We start from the raw sequence: 25551 nt of genomic DNA, 5'->3' as shown, positions 1-25551 counted from the left end.
ATTTTATAGAAGAACATTAAGTTCCAGGCTTTAAGAGAATGCTAGTTCCTCTAAGACTCCATTTTAAAATTTCAACTTGAAGTATATGATGTCAGAGTCAGACGCAGCATTCAAGAAACATGTGTCTTTATTCCTGAATTAGACTGTCAGATAAAAAGATCCACTTAAAAATTATCATCTCTCAGAAGACAGAAATGGCTCAAGAGAAATCTACCCTGTATATCTTCAGAATGAATTGTGAACTTGCAGGCATTCACGAGTGGAGTGTACAAATTTATGATCAAGTAAAAAGATCCAACACAAACGCATTTAAATTCCTCCTTCATAAATTCTGCTCATATGGGTATCTGTCTGGATCTTCAAATAGGCAAGGCATTGATTCATTCTGATGGCCCCCTGTCTAAAAAGGGCAGCTACATTTCCCCAGATGATCTTTTGTAAACACATTTATTGTAAATAGAAATTCGTTTCTTCTCACTTATTTACCCAGGAGCTCAAACAGGCTGGTTCCTGTCTTACTGTACCTGAGCTAGGAAGTGGGGCACTAATGTGCCTAGAACCTGAACCTCTTCAGCAAGTACCTCCATGGAAAATCACCACCTGTGAATGAACAGGCAGGAGAATGGGCATTGCTGAGAACACCTTACCCCTCCATCAGTCAGCCAGTGGGTGTCACCTGCCTGGCTCAAAAAAGGTCAAGATTCATCCCCATAACCTTAACTCAATTGTATGTTTCAAATTCAAGTGTGACAATGCAGAGATTGTAAAAGTATCTACACTTGGGAAAGTGACATTTGAGAAGTAATCAGAGGTTACAGAAAAGCCCATCCTAAAACATTCCCTACTTGTGCAGTCTTGGGGACACACAGCCGGGTCTCTGCCCTCCACCACATCACAGATGCCATCTGGACAAGTCTTGATGCTCGGGGTGCACGTGGAGTAGTTTGTGGTGATCCCTGTTAACAGAGAAACAGCTGCACTAAGACCACAAGGAAGGAAAGTTCATTGTATCTTCTCAGGGCACACTAACACTCCAAACCACAGGTTATGGTGCCTTTTAAAATGAACATCTATGACTACAAACACATGCTAAAGTAACAGGCAAGACAACAAATAAAGGCAAATGGAAGAAACCATTTTTTGCTATCTTTTCTGCTTTTGACAGTCCTCTGGTCATGTCACTTGCAGTTACTATGAACATGCTTGAAAAAGAGCTGGCTGACCACTCTGAGAGTGAAGAGCAGCTTTCACATCTGAGGATTTCTCTACTCAGTTTCACCCACTTGAATAAGGGGGTTACAAGTGGTTGTAGAGAATGTATGACACTTATGCAGTTTGAAGGGATCAAGCACCGACACACAGTCACTGTTCTGCAAGAGTCGAGAGCTGTCACCAGTCAGATCAGTGCTCCAGAGCACAGAAAGAGACACTGCTTTGTGCTCACTGACTGCTGGGTGCACCTGCTCAGCACCTGCTCCAGTCACACTGCTGCAGGCTCAGTTCACTTCCTGCTGGTTTATTTACCATGTTCAGCATCACCAGGGACAAGATAAAGAATGGCCCTTCCAACTTCACCTCATTTTCCTTTTTAGTGCATACTTCATATGGGTATTATGATTATTTTTTTTAGCCCCAGCTTCTATGTAGTTCACCATACCACGTTTTCCAGCCAGAATAAATCAGTTTGCATCTATGGAACTCAAAGGCACAATGACAACCAAGCAGAAGTTTGACTTCACACAACATAAATGTACCTTTCCCACTCCCCTGTCTCCACTGGCATCTTCCTGTTAGCACTCCCAGGCCACCACACTCTTCACATTCAGCACGGTGCTTACTTATAGCACAAGAGTCAGGACAGTCCTCTTCTTTTTTTAAAACTGTTGGGAAAAATTCAGGACAAGGGAAATGAGCACACAAGCAGGTCAGCTCAGAAGAGGAAATCTGTTTTTAGGGATAGATAGGAAGGAAAGACAGATGAACAAAGCAGTGAAAGACTGAAAACTGACTGACCCAATTATCAGTAAACTTAGTGAACAATTAAAGAAAAGCCCAGGTGCTCCTTCTCTTTGAAATACAAGATGAACAGCAAGCTCATGAAGGCATGGTTATGTCTGCTTGACAGCACACTGTCACTGCCTAGAACTATAGATTTGTGCAAACATACTGATAACAGAAGAATGGGGAGCACAAATACCTACAGCTTCATACAGAATATTGAATTAGGGGGAAATACTTAGTTCTTGGGCTAACACAGTAGTAACCCAAAGAGCACCAGCTAGAAATATGTGTTTTCAGACAATATAAGGCTTGTACAAAAAGAAAAATCCACTGCAAGCTTTTTGTTTCTTTTTCTTCAAACCATTTGCTCTTGGCATAGGAGTTCTGAACTGATAAAATGTAACAGAGGTGTTGATCGGGTACAATTGTATGGTTTTGCATAAAATGCAATATAGTTTGCAGAGAAATGAGTTTGTTTCAAATGAAATCCTCCTCTGTGGGTGTTACAGGATATTTTTAACTTCCTTCCCCGTAAGGGTCAGTCATCACACTGCCCTTAAGAACTTGAATTCAGTGTGACTGCTATATGAATACTAAGAAAACTATTTAAAAATTGTAGAGAAGGGAGGAGAAAAATCAGAGAACAAACATACTTAGGCCATATAGTTCTTTCTTCAAATAGATAGATACACACACATATACCTATAGACCTTTTTTCTTCTTCCACAGGAATATGTGAAATACAAAATAAAGGTTACACATAGACATACACATACACACTAAAGATTCTTCTTAATCAAAGGTCATTATGAACATTATGAATTGCATACAATATCTCACCTTTCTGTACATTAGTTCTTCAAACAAATAGTTACTACAGGAAGGCACAAATCAAAATTCAAAATCCAAACTCTGTGATCCATTATCTTGTAGCTCAGACTCATTTTCATTGTTAATGCCATCATTTTACAGGTCACCCTGCTAATGCACCACCTCACACCAGTAACACTTGCTAATAAATCAACAGTTCTGACAGGGGTACTTACGAGTCCCCTCCAGGACAACAGTGAGGAGGGTTTTGGTGTGTTTCCTGCTCTGCTTGTCAGTGGCCTGCACAGTGTACTGGATTTCCTTGCACTCAGGTCTGCGCAGCACTGAGGAATCGTTCACATACAGGCTCCCAAATTTGTCCTCTCGGCCTTGCAGAATGCTGACAGGATGGCAGCTCGAGTTGGGGGACAGCAACTTGTAGGTGATGTTTACACCACGGAACTTCATGCAGTTTTCAACACAGATCTTTCCCACCTAGGCTCAAACACCAACAAAGAAATCACAGACAGGAACAAAACTCTTCACAAAAAATATTTATTCTCAAAAATATCTGAAATAAAATGGAGCATACTACACCTTGCCAAATTCAGTGTTTATTTGGGGTTTACAGATTTGTTATTTTCCTACAATTGCAGTATGTAAATGCTTTAAATGTGATTTATCCTCAGTAAAAACGAGACATAAAGCATTAACTGTTGTCTTCAGACTAGCAGTGAAAATGCAAAAAGCCTTGACACAGACTCAGTGGTATTTGGTGCCTACTGCTGATGGGCAGCAGTGTTCAGTGGGAACAAGACCCCGAGATTTGGGAAATTCTGAGTTTAATCTCTGTTCTGTCTCAGGCTGACCACTGAATAAACTTTGTCATCCTTGAGAAATCAAAGGGCTCAGCATGAGCAAAGCTGAGACTCTCTTCAAGTAACACAGAAATTGCTATTACATAATTTTTATAGTATTAGAGTCAAAAAGTTTCTGGCCAGAAGAGCTCTCTGAAGGCCTTAAAAGGAATAAGAACCTCATTGTTTCCCATTTTCAATTCTAAAATATTTTAATCTAAAAATGAAAATATGTTGGTTTGCCATATTTAAACTTCCGTGTGCCAGAGTATCTAGGGTAGAACACTCCTCGGTCTAAAACATATCATCTAAGAAGCACAGGAATGCAAAGCCCCATCTCCTGTCCAGCTCCTACAGGAACTGATCCAAAGCTCACTTTGGTTTTTCCATTTACAAGAGTGGGATTTCGATCAGGCCCAGAGGCATTGGCTTTCTTTGCAGGGAAAAACCACAATGTGAAGGGCGGGGTGTTATTGAAAGGAACTTGGTGATGGATTATTTTCAAATGCTGCAGTTAAGAAATGTTTTCAAGAAACACCACTGCTGGTAAAAGCGTATCTGTACATCTTGGTTCCAGCATTCTTACTAAAGAATGTTATAAAACAAAGATGTTTTTGTGTACTATGACCTCTTCCCATGAACCTGGACTATTTAAGGTCAGAGAAGAAGCCTTTGCAATTCTAGAAGCATACTTTGTTAATAGGATAACCCCACTTCATCTAACTTTTTGCCATTCACATCACTGATGGGTCATTTGGCACCATTCCTGTCAGGATTTTAGGTGGCAGGATAACACAGAAAGACTATTAAAGCCATCAAAAGCAATGACATTTCTTTCTGGCTGTCTCCTCTGCCCAACATGCTGGGACTGGCAGGAAGAAGACGACAAGATTTCCACTGTTCATAAACTCTGTCTAGACACAAGGTCTAGACACGTCCCTTCCAGAAGCACGTCAGCGCAGCTTTGGTGCCACACTGCAACTGGCAGTGCTCTGCTACTGCTCAGGTGGTGCTGCTTGCAGGAGGAGAACACACTGATGATCCAGGCATCAACCTTTGCACAGACCACACTGAACTGCCCTTTCTGCCTACTCTGTCACAACTGCTCTTTCCAGGCACCTTTTTCATCACAGTAATTTACTTCAGCGGGGTTGGAGAAGACCCTGTAAATTCAGATGACCCAATAAAATCTGAAGAGCAGATCAGCCAGTTTATTCCTTAGAATAGCACATTGGCCAGTTTTGCTTTCTCCATATAATTAGAGAAGAAGCTATAAAGGCCTCCTTCAAGAAATTTCTATGAGAAAAATAGACTCTCTCTTTTTGCCTAATTCCGCTGAGGAAAGCCCGACCTCGTAACTTCGCTCTGCTCCACAAGTTCTGGAGCCAGCTCACCTCTCAGGTGCAGCAGAGCACAACTCCAGAGGAAAAAAGTAAAAACAGCTACTTCCCCCTTCTCACAAAGGTGAAAAAACAAATAATCAGTGTCAAGGGTAGTCAGGTTTAACATCAGCTTACAGGGGAGGAACCTACAAATTTGCAGGACTCTCAACAGTTAACATAAAAATACCATTATTAGAAATAAGAACAGAAAAATCCATCTTTCAAGTTCCAATGTTTAATAAAGTCTGGATAATGATACTGTTCCTCTTCACTGGATTCCAGGAACATTTGGACATATATAACCGCTCTAAAATCTCAGCCAATGTTATTCATCATTTGTCTCAGTAAATGTCAATAGAGCTTTAAGTCCTTTGATAAGTTAAATGCCACTGGGCAAGCCTGCACTGTCAGGCCATGCTTCTGTTATTCAATTCATTTAGCTGCTCAAATAGACAAATGGCATCAGCCCAGCAGTTAATAATTTCTTCACGCTCCTGCATTTTCCTTAGGGCAGGAGACAGTTCAGCCTTCATATTGATTTGGCCCAGTACTTTCCCTGACTACTCTGGCACATCAAGGCTAATTATGCAGCCAACCTTAATAATGTGAAGTGCTGGAGACTAAGCTGCTTACACTGACTTGTGCTCCAAGCTGAGCACACTGTAAATTCAAATCCAGTTTCACAAGTAAGTGGATGACACTTTAACTAACTGAGAACACCACCTCCAGAGCCAGGATGAGTTTTGCACTTCGCTGCTCAAGAATCAGAACAAAATCTCTTTGTGAATTTGTGTTTAGGCAGCACAATGAAAAAGATCTGCTCCCAGAAACTTGGAGCTCTTGCCAGCAACAGTTTCCCCTGCTACTACTGCCACCCAGTGAAACTGCACAATCAGTGTGAAATGCCACTGTTTTCAAAGATCCTAAAATTCCTTTTCACATGTTTGACTCTCATGACAATATTCCACACCAGTAGCTTTAAAATTCAACTGGCTTTTTTTGGCTTTGCACCCTAAAACTAAAAACATCCACATACGCTCAGATTTTAAAACGGAAGTGTTCAAGCAATCTAGGGTATGCACAGATAACCATGGTTGTCCAAATTAATCTGGAATTCATTCATTCACAATAATATTGTATGCATACACCTATATATAAAAACATGCATACAGAAAACAGCCCAACCAATGCATTAATCTAAATTCATACACACCTAACAGGTAAGTGTCCACATCCGTTTCAATTGCAGTCATGTTGTGACACAAATACAAGAGCTCTAGATGCAAGAGTTAGACTTGCATGAGTATCTTACATACCTGTGCTATTATTCCTTTTAGGGGGAAACCCAGGTTTCACCCCATCCCCAGGCAACAAGCAAGGGTAAAGCTTTCACAGCCTGGTGCTACAAAAGTCTCAAACCTAACATCAGAAATAATTTGATCTGCACAAAAAGAACAGACTATCCTCTGAAGTTTCTAAACTGACTGCAAATTGAAAAACTGCAGCCACAAGGCATCATGAAATGTCATAATGGACTAGCTTTTGTAGTGGAGCACACTTGGTACCTTTTGCTTATTTAGGATATTCAGTGCAGACTATGGAAAAAATGTCCCTTGTCAGAGTAAAGTCTGTTCTGTACTCGGAAGAGTTATCAAGCTGCAACACATTTCATCATATTAGATATAATAACATGCAATATATCTAACTTCTCTTTTACTTTCTTTTTAAAATTAGCCAGAGGCCTGAAGATTAATAAAACTTAATTCTTGCTTAAAATTCTTCTAATGAGTTGGTTTTCTCTGCAATTGGGATGACCATAGTTTAATCTCAGTCCTCCTCTCTGTTACAATACTTACAAGGCATGCTTTACAACCCTTGCAGACACAAAAGGGTTGTTCACTGATGTTTTTAATATTCACTTTCATAATATTAACTGCATTGAACAATGTTTCATAGGAATCACATTGTAATTTTCACCTGACTAACGTCAACCTGCTAGAAAGTGTCTCTGGAAAGCATTATTAATGGCAATGGGGGTGATTAAGCTAAAACAAGGGTTAAATCAGGAAACACATGAATTACTAACTAGCCATTACCTAAAGAAAAGCCATTAATATACTGAGACTCCAATAGCTAGACTAATTTCTTTTTTTTGCCCTTGACATTGTTGCAGTTATTCATGCCTAAGCCACTCATGGTCGCAAGTCCTCCTGTCCACAACATCTTACATTTCTCTCCATGTGTGGAAGTTATTACATCCTCTGTTATTACATGGTAGGAGAGGTAGTGCCCAGCCTACCTGTTACTTTCTACATCCAGCAACAATCACAATGATAACACATTTTTCAGTGATTCTGCTTAAAACAGGTAAAACCAACGAGGGCTGTAACACATCTGGCCCCAGTGATCCAGCTCCTAAGCTCCATCAGAAAGGGGATGAATAATTAACATGGTTCTTACTTGTGCAAAACGTTCAGCATTTCTGTTCACTGTGAACTGGTAAGTTATGTTTGAAAACTGAATGCTGACAGGGAGGATGGAGACATTGAAATGGAGCATCACCGATCTTTCTGGGCCGTGGAATTCTGTGTCATTCACCAAAACATCCAGCTGGAAGGAACGATGCTCTGTGACTGGAATGCTTTTATTCAGTACCAGTTCTGTGAAGGAAAAGATTCATCTATTAGCAACCCACATTATCTGCAAATGCATCTTTTAATATTGCAAGCCCAACAAAAATAGATGCACCAAATTTAATTATACACATCCAAGTTTCCTAATAGGAAACAGAAGGCAACTTAAATATGAAATATGTTCTTAAGCTCTCTGTCATTCAAGATGTTTGGGAGGCCTTCTTCCCTTCTACCTACCAAGCCAAGAATCCTACAATCAAAACCTCTTGCTTATCAGTTTATACATCATCATCACATACACTCCCTACTGCAGAGATGCACAAGCTCCATTTTTTCAGTACATATTTAAAACTCAATGTTTTATTTACATGAAATTTCTCAGCTTTCTTAGGCTCAATACTTACAAAATGCTCATAAAAATTCAAGAATTATTTGTCATCTACTAAAAAGCAACTTGTCCTTTATTTGAAGAAAGAGTCCTTACTGTACTCGTGCCGAGTTCCCCTCACTTGGCTGCCATTTGGGCTGAAGTGGATTTCATCAAAGATGTGCTCTACATGAAATGTTTCACTTATCCAGGGGTCCTCAGTAATGATGGTTCCTGTGTATTTCTTTCTGCTGCTTTCAAGGGGATAAATAGGTGTGGTGTCTGCATCGTACACAGTCAGCGTGGAAAGAACAGTGCCCTGGTAGGAAACAATAAATGGCACTGCTGAAGGACCTGAAGCTTTCTTCTTCTGATAACTGGTTTGGAGATTGAAATACTGGTCAAATAACACCTCACAACTTTCACAGAAACCCAGGCAAATGTATTCATATGTGTCTTGTCAAGACTTGTTCTAGTCAGGAGATGGCAGCAAACTCCTAAAATCAGTCTTTATCCCTTCCAGACACAAATATGATCAAAATGTACTTTGAAGGGAAAATTGACTACCAAGACATCTTGTTGTCAGGAAACAGAAGCTCTCTCATGAAACACACATCGTTTATGTCCCCCCCCAAAAAAGTCTTCTCTATACCATTAACTTAAAAAGGGTCATTGCTCCTCTGAAGAGCTCACATGTGTACTTCTCTACTGAAGCAAGGGCTGTGTGTGCACAGGGGCATCAAAGACACCAAGGGATTCAGACCTCTTGAAAGATCAGCTTGGCATAGAAAGGGAAAAATGGGAGGACACCATTAAAACAAGATCCTGGAGCTCGCCATTAACAGCCTGGAAACTTCACAGGTGCAGTGGTTTGTCTGTAGAAGTCAGCCACTACTTCTACAGCATCCTAATAAATGTTCTGAACATAGTCCTGATACATTACACATATTTGCATGTATGGGACAGGCACGCACATAACACTTACTCTAACAACACAATTTTAATCCCCTGAGAGAAGCAACCCCGTAACAAATATAACAAATAGAGCAGAGCTGTATGGAGATACCCACAGTGATCCTGACCACAGACTCAGCAAATGTCCATCCCAATCTTGGAAACTGCTCAAATTTCTTCACACTCTTTCATCACTAACCCAAACTCCTCTTTCTTTGGGACCTGAGTAAGACATAACTTGGGGCAAAGGAATCCTACCAACAGCATTTTACAATCACGGATCTGCAGAGCATGGTATGGTGATGGGCTTGTTGCCAAGATCCAGTATCCAGGCAGAACATTACGCTTCCCAGGAGTCCTGCCTCCCACTGTTGTGCCCATACTTCAGGGACTAGGTAAAGGAGAACATGACCAACATTACCTCTTTCCTGTTGAACTCCACAACAGCATCTGCAGTGTCAGTGCCGTTGGGAAGGAAGGGAGGAGAGTCATCTTCATCTAACACGTTCACCAGGAACGGCACCTCCACCTGCATTTCCCTGAGCCCCTCTCTGACGGTGCACTTGGCAATGAGCTCGTATCGCTCCCTCTCCTCCCGGTCCAGGCGCTGTGTCACCCGCACGCTGGTGGTGTTCTCGTTGTACCGAAAGGGAACTCCTTCCCCTGCAAAGCACACACAGCCACAATCACTTACTGCACACGGCTCTGATGGCTTTAATACTTTGCTGCAGTTCACTAAAGTCATTTGGACAGCACGACCGCACAATAAAAGATTCAGAAGTGAAACAGAAGGAAGCTGTGTGGTTATATTAGAGTAGGGAGAAAGCACAGAATGTATGGGAAGATTCTACAGTTTAGAAGCAGCACAATTTAAAGCTCAGGATTATTCTCAGTCTACTTTTAGCAGATAAAAAATTATAAAACTGATCTTTTCTTTAGGGAAGGGGACAGTCCTCCTTCCCATTTCCTCTATGTATCTCAAAGGCAAAATCTTCAGGCTCAGTTTAGGTTTGTACAGGAACTTCCTTTATAGAATCAAATCTAGATGGTCTACCACAAAAGAGATCTTTTAACAGTGCAGCTGTTTGAATTTATTGCTAGTACGTGAGAGATCCAGTTTTACCTGCAAGCAATTTGTAGGAAATGCTGAAATTCTGACACCGATGATGAACTGAGGGTAACCGGAGCTGATGAAATGTACCAGGTGGTTTATTCTCCTCGATGTGAAAGGAGAGATCCATTTCTGTGAAGCAAAGCTGCCTTGCTGTCAGGGAACTGCAAGCTGGTGCAGTAGCATTGATCAAAGTGAGGAAAACTGTGGTGCGTGCAGCAGAGTCACATTCCTTCTCTTGGAAAGGGTGGGATGAAAGGAAGACATACAGCATCACCTTGGCCAATTGCATCCCATTTCCTACAGCTTCAGGAGGAAGAAATCACCTTAAGAATTATTTTACAGAAGACAAGCCAACATTTCTTTTCCCTATATTCTACCCTAGTCCATTATTGCATAAATCCTATTATGTGGCAAAGCAACTCTTCAATATGCTAGATGCTGGTGGGAAGACCTTATACCTTAATAATCCAAATAAGCCTAAAACTACAGGGCTTGGCACCAATTTTGCATTATAGAATCTCAAAACCAGTATCAGCATTCTGTCTGTAAGACACTGACATAAAAACACATCACTGGCAGTAATCAACTCTTTGATAGGACTGCTTTTTGAAGAGACTAGAGCAGAGCAGGGTGGAAACAGGAAAAATAATGCATGAGATGGCAACAGATACTCAGGACAAATCCTTATCAGGACTAACACTTCAGTCACAGCATTCCAAAAGTACGGACCAAATTGTCTAGGTTCAGCGAACAGATTGCTTCATCGTTTTCAAATATGAAGAGGTGGAAAAAAGACAAAATCAAAGTTAAAACAAACCTGTGGCATCTCCTAATACATCCTCAAGCCTTGTTTTGATTCCCTTGACTACAGACAGCACAGTAATATCTCTGTAATAGCTCTAACTCACTTGAAAAGAAGTTCTAGGTCACTTTGATCTGTATGAACAAAACAAGGCTCTCGGGTGTTAAGTAGCTGTTCCTCCTTTGTTCAGCACAAATATTTGATATACATGAATGCCAAGTACCAAAAATGGATGAAATATCAAACACTCAGCACTTCAAAAATAAAGCATTAAGTGTCTGAAGTTGAAAATTTCAACATCAAGGCACCTAAGTCTGAAGGTAGTGTTGATATATGGATCTTACAAACTGAAGACAGTTACTACAGACTCTCTTCAACAGTAAAATTTCTGCAACTGATCACAGTGGTATGCCATTAACTCCTCATCCATTTCCTCCTCCACCATCTAATGATAACTAATTTCCTCATAGATCACAATCACCAAAACCAATTTAGTGCTAGAGCATAAAAGAAGAGAAAAAACATCTGAGATAATGAATTTTTTTAGTTCAACAGTAAGCTTCTCTAACAAAACCAAATATCAAGAGAGGGGAGAGGTACAATTAACCATTTCTTCTAAAAGCTCTTTGGTGTTACATGCAATCGTAATTTGTGAATCCAAGTCACCAGAATTCAAGGATCATTTAATGTAAGAATCCGAACCACTCTCACAGCGTGTGTCGTGGAATCCCTAACACAATGGACATGGTTTAACTTTCATCAGCAGATTAACAAATTGAAAATTTCAGTGTAAAGCTGTGACCTATACAGCTGTGAAATGCAGAAAAAATACTTCCAGTAATGCAAGTGTCCCATCCTACTGGAGTTCCCAGTGTGAGCAACAGGATCTGTCCCAGGTCAGCATCTGCTATGGCATACTGCTGTGGATTTCACTGGGTCTGGTTCCTCATTTTAAAAGGTCAGACGTGTTTTTTTTTCAAATTTGATGCTCATCTTTCAATGGAGAGATCTCATTGTCTGAATGTATTTTTCTTTAAGAACATGCACCTCAAGAAGAAAAGCTGGTTTTCTCATACTTACACAGCATGTTAAAGTCCTCTCTATCCAGGCTTTTGCTGAGGTAGAGAAGTCCCGTTTCTTCCCTGATTTGGAACCAATTATTTTCTTGTGGTCTTGTTCGAGGAGCTATGAGATTGTGGCACAGATGAAAGTGGGCCACTTCCTCACGTGAATCCCTCAGGGCATGGATGCGCAGCAGCGGCGTTCCCGCCGCCTGGTCAAGGTAGACATTCTCCAAGTACTCCTTCCTGGGGAAGTAGAGACCCAAGGCCACTGCAAAGGAAGGCACACCAGAGAAGAGGCAGGCACAGTTAAATGATTTTGGCACTGCTGTTTTCTTAATAGATGTGTTTCCAAAGAAACAAAGGTTTCATTCTCTAAGAAGTAAAGGAGCATTAAAAAAAATGTGGAAAAAGGCAGATCCTCATCTGGTGTAAATAAGTACAGTTTTACTTCACTGAGGCCAAGGACACAGCCACCAAAAATATGGCCTATTGTTTATGTTCAATTACAAAATTAACTGCTTTTTGAAAGCAAAACTTGTTTGCTGTAGACGAGGCTCAGTTTAAGATGAAGACTTAAGGAAGCTCTGCTTGCCAAATTTTATTTAAGTTCCAATCTGGTGCTCTTAGTTGTAATGGCATCAGCTCACAGATGATATTCAAAGAAGGGAAAAAAAAAACCTTAGATGAAATCACACACTTTAAAAGCCTTTAAACATGTTCTCTGTTGACAGAAAACACAAAAATTTATCAATGGCTTGCACACTTTTCCTGAAGTTACACAAAACCCCTTTTTGGCTCCCCCCTTTCTAAACAGGCCAGCATGATAGCTTTGGTACAGAAAATGGTTTTAAATAATACTGAAAATAGTTTAAAAAATACTGTAAGTGTTTTAAGTATTTTAAATATGACAGATGGGAAAGCTGAGAAGTGAGGGAGAAGGGAAATGCACGTTTCTTTTTTAGTACAATGACCGTGACTGACCTGATCATTTCCCACCCTGGCACTGAAGGCATTGACATTTAGTGGGGAACAACTGCCCCTTGGTGCTGGTTTCTTCAGCTGATCTCACCTCACCAGGTCACTGTGCAATGGCCTCTCTACCTGTTTGCAGTGCTTCCCTTCCAATTTCCCTTCTTGCAGATGTGGTCACAGGGGAATGCCCGATTTGCAAGGAGGGGACAAAGTGATGCTCACAGACTGAAACACTGGAATTGTCACTCCTGGATTTTACATGCACTGACAGTCAGTGCTTGCTCTCATCCAGCCTGAATACTTGACTACTGCAGAATTATGCATCACTTCATCCAACTGATAAGGAGTCAGGCATATAAAAAGCTCACACATCTGCTGAACAAATGTAAACAATAACAACCTCCATATGTTACTAATACAAAGCTCTCTCAGCTTAAATGAAGCCAGATACAACTGAAAATGATGGCAACGCAGAAGTAAAACTAGGAATATAAAATCATCTTCAAAATAGCTTCAGGCTGTAGCACATATTTATTCTACATTAGTATTGGATCCATACACTGTTCTACTGAATGGAGTGCACCACAAACAAACTGTAAACAAGAGACCTCTAATTTCATTTAGAAATACCACAGAAACCATTGTACTTTGCAATGATTCAGACATCATCTGTATTCCTGGATGCAATTACATCCATTGAGTTTTCAGAGGCCCATTATTTTTTTTCTACATATTTTGCAATATATGAATAAAGTGTTAAAGTTCTATGGTAGGTGAATTCGTTCCAGAGGAATTAATTCAAAGAGAACCCCACCAGAGTATTTTTGAGAGTGTTAGGAAAGCATTAACTCTTGTCATTTTCTGTCCAGAAAAAAAAATTATTACTTTTGATTCTGGCCCTATCACCCTCTCTTCTTTGTAAGTAAGATTCCTGAATATTTGTATTAAATTACAAATATTTTTTTCAGTCCCTTTGTCTTTTTTGAAGTGCATGAAAACCTGGGGAATATTTGCTGCTAGAACTCCTAACAAATGGGTTCAGTAACAAGAGAAACAAGGTGATATACAAATACAAAGCCCAGTCCCAGTGCTAGTAAATAAACCCCCTTGAGGTATTTTTGTAAAAACTTGATTTTAAAACAACGGAATTTCTTCACAAAAAATTCAACACTGAAAATCCATGACTCAAGACTAAAAAGTTACTTTCAACTCACAAATGCATACAAATGAGTCTTACAGAACAGTGGCTGTTATTTCCAAGACTGGGGTGAACAGTCCCGTGTGCAGTACAAGAACCAGCACCACTGCAAAGACACGAAATCACCTCCAGCAGAAGGAGCTTATACAGAGTATACATAAACAATATCAATGTGTATCATGGGAAGTGGAAAGGGAGAAAAATGGAGTATTTTGACTTGCAATTAATTGCTTCCTTATCTTAAACAAGTGTGATAATATTTATATGCTTTGCTCTACAAATGAGGGCTCACACTGCACGCAGGTACAGTCATGTTCAACCAAGCACATAAATAATTATGACAGACATGGCCACTTGAATGCCTGAAACCTGGCACACAACTACATCTCAGCAGAGTCATCATCCTCACTGCTCTGCATCTGAAAGAAAAGGCTAATATTCATGCTGCAGACTCTGAAGTTCTTTGGCATCAGTTCACAGGAGGAGTCTTCTCCATTGTCAGAAAGAAAGGGCAAAAATCCTGTAATATAAAAAATCTGATTTCTCTGTAAATAACAGAAATGCAAAATAATGCTTTGTATTTTGAAGAGAGGAAGATCCCTCCATAAAATAATTTAGCATTTACACATTAATTAGTTGGAAATGTATTTCACAAGTTTCAAAGCCACTTCAAGAAATTTGAAAAAGCTGCTGTAAGAGATTTAAATAGACACACGCTCTTTTTCTACTCAATTCAACCCTAAAACTGATCAGACTAAATTCTGCCAATTGGAAGTGTTAGTTTTTAGTACAAAGCAGACTTCCAAACTGAGGACAATATCCAAGGGTAGTTTTATGTGACGCCAGTGAATATGTCAAATTTTCATATTTTACTTAGAAAACAAGTACTTGAATTGAAGAGTCTTTAAAATACTGCAGAACAAATAATTATACACATAAATATATTTATTTCTATAAAAAAAATTAAGCCATGCAGCAAGATTCACTCAGTGTTGTGAAATTACTGGGATTTTGTAAAGTGGTTTGTGTCACTCAGACTCAGCAATGAAAGAGATAAGAGATACGCAACAGACTGCCCAGGTCACAACCACTCTCTGCATATAAATCTTTGGAGGCTAATTTCAAAGGAGACCTTTGAAGTAGAAATGTAGCACCCACTTCTCAGAGGTGTGTTCATTCCTTTAAGCCCTAGTGAGTTAAAACCAGATTCAATAAACTTGCCATCTGGCAATATGGTGCAGGAGGAAGAGGTTCTAATCCTGGCCACAGTTCCTTGTGTCCTGAAAAAAAAAAAAATAATCCATTTCCAAGGACTCGTGTAAGCTTCCTATGGAAGCCAGATGGAGTTTTTAATGAATCTGCCATTTAAATAAAGAGGAATTGAGATGGTTACATTCAAAACTGATGGTTAAAGTGCTTTTGCTTAGGAATTAAAAGCAGAGAAAAATTTTGCGTTGCAATCTTGAAATGCATCACAAGAAGGTTGTAGCTATGTAGCATCACAGAATCATTAAAATATTCTGGCATCTCTGAACATTTTTTTAGAGGACACTTCAGCTCTCCATACTACAATCAGCACAGGAAACATGGCAAGCTCTGATGGATGAGCAATATTATGGGATAATAACAGCGTATCAGTAACACACAGAAGAGAAAAGTGATCACGTTTAAGCGGATGTAATGCTACTAACTAATAGCTCCTACAGGAAATAGATACAGTTATGACAGCAGTTTTCCAGTGCAGGGAGAGAAAGCAGGTAAAATGAGAGTAGAGAAATGAGATTATATGTACTTTGAAGCCTTCATGATTGCCTTTTGAAATAAGGCAATTTTTCATGAGGCTTTTTCCAGTCATGAATGATTAGGTAAATAATGCCTTTTTTGATACAAATTGATTTTTTTCTGAACACAATTTGCTCTACAAAACTTAAGTTGTTTTTAATGTTTTTTATGCTTGCCACTATTGTCTTGAGTAGCATGACAAGACATGGGGGGCAGCACTTGATGAAAACTATTAGAGTGACTACAGCAACATTACATTCTTAATATCAACCTTGATGACAGCAAACACAGTTTAACATTTGAGTCACAAAATGAAGGAGCAGGAAATTTTTATTAGATATAGAAGAGGACTTGACTGTAAGGCATTCTCCCAAACAATGCCTGTAACCGTCTTTCAAGGTACAACTACAGATTTCAAACAAACAGTTTTGAACTAGCAGATGTCTTATGAAGTTCACAGTCAAACTTCAAAGTTTGAAGGACCATTGCTTGGTTTAGGTTACACTAGGCATTTGAACAAAAAGTATACTCTTGATTTTAAAAAAATCAAATGGTTGAAATATAACATTACCCACTGAAGCTATTTTAGGTTTCATTACCGATGTAATGAAAACTCACTCTCGAGCCTGAGTGTCTGTAACCTTCAAACTTCTTTTCACTACTTCCTGTTGGTACACTTTTGTCCAGTAAATGAAAATCTTCACAGATCTCAAGGTGCCTGCTGGATGAATATGCATTTATAAACAATACAACCAGTGTGGCTTCTTAAAAAGAAAAAAATAATCAGCAAAATGGAAATGGTGGTTGTTTTTCCTTCAGCAAGTAGTATACACCTATATAACCTACACCTGACAAAAGTTATGCAGAGCTTCTCAACTTTTTGGAGGAAAACAAAACAATTTATTTAGAACAGCACAGCCCCAGGCAACCAAAATCTTTAATCCAGAATTGACATGCATCTCCAAGAAGAGGGAGATGCTTTCAATGCAATGATAACCCTGCCAATGTAACATACAGGATTTAATGATATAACAGATGAACACGGGAGTCTGTTGTTAATAATCTTCCATTTGTTGCACAGCATCAGCTTTCAACAGGCAATTATCTGTCAAGCTTAGTTTTGTGTTCCTGAAATAATTATCTTTACTTCTGACAAGCAGCCATTATGTTCCATTACTAATGTTAATATACCTAATGTTCGACTCATCAGAGAACAAGGTCAGTAATACACTTTACTATTTTAAATTAAAGGACTTGCCCACTTAATTCCCTTCTAGTCTCTACACAATTAGGAGATAAACTTGCCCTCATGAACCAAAAAGTCCGTGATTTAGGAAAAACACTGTCACCTGACAGAAAAGCAGTATGGAAACACTACTTTGGATTCAATGGTCACCTGTGCCAGCTGGGGACACAGCAGTGGTGGCACCAGAACCCTGAGCTGCCTTCAGTGCCCGCCCAGCCAGGCACAGGGAGAGCCAGGCTCCCAGGCACCACGCAGGGCACACTGCCTCCTGCACGAGCACAAGACACAAAACTTCTCCTGGTTTTATACAAAAAACTTCAGCTGTTGAGGCTGCAGTGCTCCTGCCGGTCTGTAACTCCTGATGGGCTTCAGAGTCACTGCAACAGTGCCAGAGAACAAGTGGCATCCTCCTAATTGACTAGCAAGCCACTTACACAGCTCAGCAGCATGATGTTATTTACTTTTAGAGGTGTCATTTTTAAGCTGACCACTACAGAAATTGTAACAGATGTGGTATGAACCCAAGACCATAAGAAACTGTATTCAAGTGAAAATGAATTTTTTTCCTTTTTTTCACAAAGTTTCCCCTCTGGAGCCCAGGTTAGAGTGGATTGGGGAAAGATCACTGTAGGGATTCATACCAGAATTTTCTTACAGTGGTTGTAGTCAAACTTATGGAGCTGCATAATTGCTCAATGTCACCTGTTGTGTACATTTACATGTAGCACAATTGTTGGAGAACAACAGAATAAATTTCAATACCAGCAGCCTCAGTGAAATACACGTGCTTTACAGAACACAGTACCTCCAGGGAAAACAGGTCCATATGAAGTGATGGTAAGCAGAAACAGTCCTTAACTGGAATATACTCCAGACCTGTTCAACTGCTCTGCTTTAACTTAATTGCCTCTCCTGCGATTTTCCTCACCAGATTCCCACACTCATACTGAAAATTACCCTGAATTTTAGACTGAAAATATAGAAATTAAAAATATTATATCAGATATTATATTAAATATAGTATTATAGAACACATATAAGATACAAATATATATTTAGATAAAGTATTAAATATTCTGGTAGTCAGCAAAACAAGAAAGATTTTCTGGTATAGGAAAATAAGACAGACATTGTGAAGCAAAAAGATGGATCTGACAAAAACAAAGTTTGTTTCCTACGTCAGGCATATTGAACAAAAATATAAAAAATGTCAAGATCAAAGACAGAGCCTAAAGTTTTCAAAAAGAAATTAATTCTGATTTGTGACAATTGCCAAGATTTTCATTTGTGTCTCAATTCAACACTGGAAAATCCGTGCAGCTCAGGATCTACCAGAGAACAGGACAGTAGCTCTACTGAAGCTTCACTTGTGAGTTCAGACTGAGGTCAAACCTGTGCCTACACTTTCCTTCCAGAGGCTGTACCTCTAAGTAAGTTTGAGAAAATTCCTCTTTAAGTGCCACAAAGTCTAGAAGCTTCCTTCCTCTTGCATTCTTACAACTTGTTGTTTGTTTTGGGGTTTTTTATTACTTTAGCAAAGGACAAATTTTTGATGCTTCATTGTTCTAAATACCAGTGTTAGCAGAATTTAAACTATCCATTGTAGAAATTAATATGCATGGAAAGTTTCTTGTGAGACATTACAGGGGTTTCTGAAAACTCTTCAGATCCTGATTCTGCCACTTTTCCTTATTTGTGTGATTGAATATTTCTTTAAAATATGGCCTAATTGTTGGAGAGTACCTGGATGTAATTTTGCTCTGTAGGAGTACTGAGCTGAATTGTAAGACAAGGAAATAATTGTACTGCAGGACAAATTGTATTAATGAATACTTAACAGAATTAATTTACTCTGTGTATGATCTCATGTGCCTTCTAGAATGTATTTATGTATTATGTGTATGTAAACACTGCTATAATGAGAAGCTAGAGAAAGAAGAGCAGAGACATGTGTCTCACTGTTCTGTGCTAAAACTGACACACTGCTTGCATCAAAACCATACAATCCTCAAATAATAATGGAGTGACATACAAGTGCTCTAAATCCTTGTTATACTTTAATTAGCTTTCACGTGTATTTACTCTAACAGTGCTGAGCTCACACAGAAGATAAACATTACAGCAGCAATTTGGAGAACAAAGTACTGACAACCAAATAGATTTGTTTCATAAAAACATAAATCACAGGACACTTATCTGCAGAAACTGTTCAGCATACTTGATAAGATGAAAAGATCCTTAAAGGCAAAGACAAGTTTAAATTAATTATCTTAGCTAAAAGGATATCAGCCTCAAAAAACATTTCCTACATTAAGATACAGATCAAGATCACTATGCTGATTCCTTAATAAATATAAAGTACTACATTTTCACAATCCCAAGTCATGAAAAGGAATGAAAACCAATTGATTTAAAACCTGTTGATTTATGACAAAGATTTGTATATGCACAAACTCCTGCATTCCATTACTACTTAAGCTCAAATTTCCCCATTTCTCTTCCTCCAGCTGCACTTGATTCTGCATCACCAAAATGAACACAAGTCTTCCTGTCAATTATAAACAGATGAAGTCAAACATAAGGGATCACTTTCTGACAGCTCAGTGCAGTTCACAAACACCTCCATCCACTTCCTCTGCCTAAGCCACCTTCAGAGAGGGAACATGCTCAGGTGAAATAAGTACCAATATTTCTCACAAATGGCTTCTTTCACCTCAGCATCACTGCAACAATGAACAGAACCTCTGCCAAATGTAACAGGACCAATTTGGGATAATTGCACAATGTTTAATTGTTCTTGATCAACACCAGTGACCCTGCACCTGTATTGTGGCGAGAGGAGTCTGATTTTCAGAGAAAAGTTGCATGCAATACCTTCTCATTTTCTAGAGTGTGGATGACTTTACAGCATCTGGGTCGAATTTTTACCTTGGATTCTCCACCATTGCACTGGAAACCTATCTTCTATATTTAGTGCAGATGTGTAAAAATTAGCCTGCTTGACCCCATGCAGTAAAATAGGAAATAGCTCAGCCTGAATTGCGTTTTATCCATAGCTAATGTCTCTAGCTTCCCTTATTTTCTCCAATTCCTGCAGCTCATGAAAGAGACACAGAGCAGTATAATTACTGCCTTACAGCAGGAGGCAATCAATGAAAACTTTTGCTGCTGGTGGTTGAAAAGTTGCCAGAAAAATGGTAATGACATGAACGTCCACTCCTCACAGCAAAGTGCTCTGTTATTAAGAGCTGCTATTCTCTTTCCAAACACTCAAGGGAGCTATGAGCCTACAGTTCAAATTTTCAGTCCAGGAAGTGAAATCTCACTGTAACTGCAAGCTTATTTGTTTATTGATTTATTTAGTTTTGTCTTGAATTAACAGAACATTCAGGTTTAATCACTATATTTTAGGTTAAGATTACTATTTTTTATATGAATTCAAATGCAGAACATAAGCTCTTATGCTGTTATTATTTTTTAATACTTTATTATCTTATTCTAATGCATATACATATAAGAACTAAAATACTGTTAAGACACACCTTCACTTGAATTTCTAATTCCTTCAGCCACTCTGGCAAATACATTTTCTCAAGAGCTCTTACAAGGAAGACTGCTTCTAAAATATTTTCATAAAAATCTATATTACACCTGCCATCACTGAATTAAAAAAAAAAAAAAAAAAAAGAAGAAGATGATGATAAGAACCCCCACTAGCCCAACTGTGAACATCCCTGTTTAATAAAAGAGAATTTTTCCTTTGGGGACTTTCAGTCATTACCACACAGTAGCTACTCATTATGCTGTTGTCTTAAAGCATAAATGTTGTCAGCAGAAGGGCAGAATTGTATTGACAAGGCTTGGAAAGGGGCCGACAGACCACTAATGATATGTGCTGGGCACTGCTGCCTGTTCCAGACAGTTCTGCCTCTGAGACAGTCACGAACTACATGGCAGCACTGACAAGGACAGGAATGAGCTAGAGAAGTCTAACAGAAACAACAGTAAAAGCTGCAGGAAAATCTGGAATAGCAGAGGCCTTTACAGGACTTTACAAGAGCTTTATTTTCCTTTAAGTGAATTTCTGGGTTCCAGCCCAGTCTCTTGCTAGAGGGCATGCCAAACCACCACAGGCTGCCAAGCAAGCGCATGCACAAAACAATCCTCATCTGATTATTAAAGACTGAATTTGTCAAATATATTTCATAACTACTTCAATGCCTTTTTTACTTTACAAACATTTTTAATGTAACAGCTAAAACTTTGCCCCATGTTTACACCCTCCACTGCCAACAGAAAAGAACCAATTCTTTGTATCTCTGATTCATACAGTCACTTTTGATGAAGATTTTGCTAATGCTGCTAGGCTGCAGCTTCTCTGTCAGGTAACTTCTTACTGTCTTTAATTATTAGCTATTTCTTCTACATCAAGGTCTGCACCAAGTCCAGGCTTGCACTGATAAACACAGATAGTCCTTGATGCTGACATTTATTCTGAACTCACACTACTAGAGCAGTCATTGTGATTACACATTTTTGATGTACAAACAAACTGTAAGTGACAGACCCAGAGTCAAAGGAAGGGCTCCCATCCTTAGCTATTAGCTCCTGGGCAGCCCGACCCAAAAAGAATATTGAAACACAAAGTTTATACATTTTAATTTTTCACAGATGGTGAAACTGACGCTTTCTGCTCTGCTCATGAGCTGAAAACACCTCCAGTGGCTTCTCCTGTCACAAAGAAGTAATCAGGGCTTGGTACAGCACAGTATCTCCATGTACACTTTATCAAGGCCTTTTGATTTTACAACTCCTCTGCAAAGGTGCTTGTTGCACTATTTCATCAAGAGCTCATGTTTTAAATTTAAGTGTCAGTAAAAAACCTCATTTCCTCTGCTTCCCCTCTTTCCTGATCAAGGCAGCAATATTCACAGGCTAGTAGACTGTAACATATAACGAAAACACAAGTTCAGATTTCAACTGAATACCACAGAAATGCAAATTTAAAACTTGGGTGAGTCCATTAGGAAGTGCCTTTCTTTACTTCTGCCTTAAACACCCCACACACACACCAGAAACATTGTCATCAACAAACCAAGCTGGGTTTTAAAGTCATGGTATGTGACTCAAATGTGTTGACTTTTCTGTGAATGCTTCTCATGAAAGAGTTTCCCTGCATGAGGAATAAAAAGCTGCCTGGCTTGATGCTTTTTATCATAAAAACTTAACAAAGCTTAAGTTTACAGCATGCACTTACCTATTCTCATTTTATCATTAATGACACTTGTGTTTCATGCCAAAAGGAGATGACAATATACAAATCTTTACAACTTCCAGATTTCTTTCAATGCCACAGCTACCATGAAAATGCTCACAGAAAAGCTGACTCTTCCTTTCATAAATCTCCTCTATCAACAGGTTCAGGACTCAATGTTGAAGCTAAATGTTCCTAGAATTTGTGAAGTCAGTCTAACAAAAAGACAAGAAATGGAAAAAACAAAAAACAACCTGCTGGACTAAACTGGGCTTCTCATGCCGCATGGGATTAAAAAGAGCTGGCTTAGGAAATTTCAGATTGAAGTTCAAGCTTGCTGGTGCAATTAGAAAAATTGAGAAAGAGAAGAAGGAAATGCAGCATGATCTCTATAATATAATTAAAAGTCCATAACAAAACGTTATCTGTGTAAATCTTTATATTCAAAAACTCAGTTTCAGTTTTAACATGGATCCACATTGCTTTTAGACTCTACCACTACAGATATGATGCAAAATGCACACCACAACCATGCCAGTTACCTAGGAAATTTTGGGAATAGTTTCAGGCTACAGAATAAAAGGTTCAGGGTATAAATCAACCTTCGGGTCACAGAGGTCCCCTGATGAGCATTAAAGCCACCTCCCAGAGCATTACCCAACCACAGGTGTATGTTTTTATATTTTTGGCGCACATTTCTTTTGCTGATGTGCTAATATTTTTCTGAGCAATGTAAAATCCACTGGGTAACTGTTCACTTTGCTAACCAGACTTCAGTGCTAGAAAAGTGAGGACAGACTTGCTTAAAAGTATTTTGTGGCTTTCCAATTGCTCTGCTCTGGAATGAACATTGACAAGTTCTGCTGGCCCTCCCTGGGAGTTCCCACACACCGGCTGGCAGAGATGAAAGCAGTCGAAGGAAAATAAATGTCATTCCTTTCCATATTTCTCTAATTTAAAGCAATTATCAATTTAATAAACACTGGCTTCAAGGAAAGAGAAGATTCTTGCTTTGGGCTTACATGAATCATTTTGAAGGCAATGCTGTTCCCAGTGACTACTCCCTAGTCCCTTTCCACTGAGCACTGGAAGTGGCAGTCCGGGGGTATCATGGAGCCTCCCACTCTGGAGAGATTCCAAACCCACCTGGACATGTCCCTGTGCCACCTGCTCCAGGTGACCCTGCCTTGGCAGGAGGGTGGCACTGGATGATGGCCAGAGGCCCCTTCCAGCCCTACCAGTTCTGTGATAGCACAGCTGGCACCACTGAGCCAAGCCTGCCCACACTCACAAGGAGCAGCTGGACGTGCAGCGCTCCAGCTCTCCCCAGAGAGCTCACATCCAGAGCACACAAACCATGTGCTAAAACCTGGTTCATGCTCCTCAACAGCAGCTCATGCTACTGCCTAAGCAGTGCTGAGCCTGCACCAGGCTACAGGCTCAGAACAACTGACAGCTGCAGGCACATCTCACAAAAATACCTATTTTTAATACAATCACTGCCTCACCCAAAGTTCCTGAGGTCAAGAACCCTCTAAGACTTCACCAGCTTTGAGACTACAAGGCAACATTCTGCAAATACTTGCTGACAGGATAAGAAGACAAATTTTATCATACCCACAGCGACATAAACGTGTGAGAGTATGGGTTACACCTAAGGAGAGAAATATGCATGCTTAGGGACTACTGCATAAAAATGTTTAGTCAAAAAGAATGAGAAAGTGCTACATTTTAAGAACTTATGCTAAGGAAAACGTATTTAAAAGACTCAGCTACAATTCCCTGGGTAATGATGAATGCTGTTTTAAGCTTCTTTGTCTAGAATTTAGGTTCAAAATAGTATTCGGACTATTAACACTATTCTAAGAGTTTAATGTGGTTTTCTGTAGCTTTAATTCAGCAATATTTTGTTTTTAAGGTTGGGCAATATTCTCTTTCAAGCCAAAATTAATGCAGGACATCAATGGTAATTTTTAAATGATCCCCATCCATTTGAATGAATGCTACTTTACCAAAAAGCCCAGTGGAGTCAGTCAGTCTATATATTATTAAGCCCACTATTTTTTATTGGATGCCATAATGACTTTGTGGACCTACTCAAAGCTTTCTGGCTGACCCAATTTTTGCTGAAATACGACTTTTTACAAAGATCACATTGCTCTTACTCTGCAAATGGGAATGCCTAGCTGCAGATATATTATTTTGTTTTGTCTTTGCACATTTGATTGGCAAACCTCAGAAAGGATCTCACATGTTGCTGCAGTGAAGATCAACAATGTAATTTTAAAATTAGATTTATTCATTATGGGTTTAATCCACTTTTCTCTGAAAAAAGGCAGAGCAAATCCACTTATACAGCTGTACGAGCAAAATATAACTCTCTTCTGGAGCAGGAGACAGAGAGTAGAGTTATACATCAGGCCTCTGGGCTTGTGAGGGTGAAGTCCAGAATAGACTGGGCAGCCCCCAAGGCTCTGTGTCCTGCATTCATTGTAAATTGGATTCACCTGCTCACCTGCAGACAGCATTTCCATTTCCCCAGCACCACCCTAATCATGGGAGGCTAGTTCATTTTTGAGACACCCTGGCCATCTCTCAAGCCTATACAGTTACCAGTACCTCTTCCACTTCTAAAGGAAAATTGAAAAGACCCAAAAAATGGTATTTGATTAGAAACAGTTGTCTTGTGCTATAGATTTCTTAAAAACAAGATATCACAGAACGCTTGAGGTTGGCAGGGACCTGTGGTGACCATGTGGTCCAACTCTCCTACTCAAGCAACACCACCTAAACCCACTTGTCCTATAACCCTTTTTTATGCCAAGCCCAAAAGTATGCCAGCCAAAAGGCATTTTGATCACACTGAGACATGTGCAGTCACAATAGCACTTCATACACGTCACCTTTGATTCAAGAAAATCAAGCAGTGCACAAGTGGAAGTTGACTTTCCTAGAAATGTTTCCTTTTACAAAATAAGAGCCATCTGCCAAGAATTTAGCACAATGATAAAAGATTAAAAGCCGCTGCATTAAAAAGTTGCTATGGATTCGATATTTATAAAAGCAAACAAAATCAATATGCATAGAATCCGCACAATAAATATATATGCTAATA

At 39.4% G+C, this 25551-nt stretch overlaps 1 protein-coding gene across 3 annotated transcripts in view; it reads right to left on the bottom strand.

The window, feature by feature from the left end:
* Positions 1 to 25551, bottom strand: part of RET (ret proto-oncogene) — a 73983-nt gene that overhangs the window by 21274 nt on the left and 27158 nt on the right. For all 3 annotated transcript variants that reach the window (XM_059477167.1, XM_059477168.1, XM_059477169.1), the window contains 8 exons: positions 12001 to 12252; positions 10128 to 10421; positions 9426 to 9667; positions 8168 to 8369; positions 7511 to 7710; positions 3048 to 3306; positions 1755 to 1880; positions 846 to 956 (listed from right to left, as the gene is read on the bottom strand). In XM_059477167.1, coding sequence (XP_059333150.1) covers positions 846 to 956; positions 1755 to 1880; positions 3048 to 3306; positions 7511 to 7710; positions 8168 to 8369; positions 9426 to 9667; positions 10128 to 10421; positions 12001 to 12252 — 1686 coding nt within the window. The remainder of the gene's footprint in view (positions 1 to 845; positions 957 to 1754; positions 1881 to 3047; positions 3307 to 7510; positions 7711 to 8167; positions 8370 to 9425; positions 9668 to 10127; positions 10422 to 12000; positions 12253 to 25551) is intronic.

This window comes from Ammospiza nelsoni, chromosome 8 (genome assembly GCF_027579445.1).
Source record: "Ammospiza nelsoni isolate bAmmNel1 chromosome 8, bAmmNel1.pri, whole genome shotgun sequence".
Classification (NCBI taxonomy): domain Eukaryota; kingdom Metazoa; phylum Chordata; class Aves; order Passeriformes; family Passerellidae; genus Ammospiza; species Ammospiza nelsoni.
The sequence above is the reverse complement of the archived record's forward strand: the minus strand, read 5'-3'. Positions and strand labels throughout refer to the sequence as shown.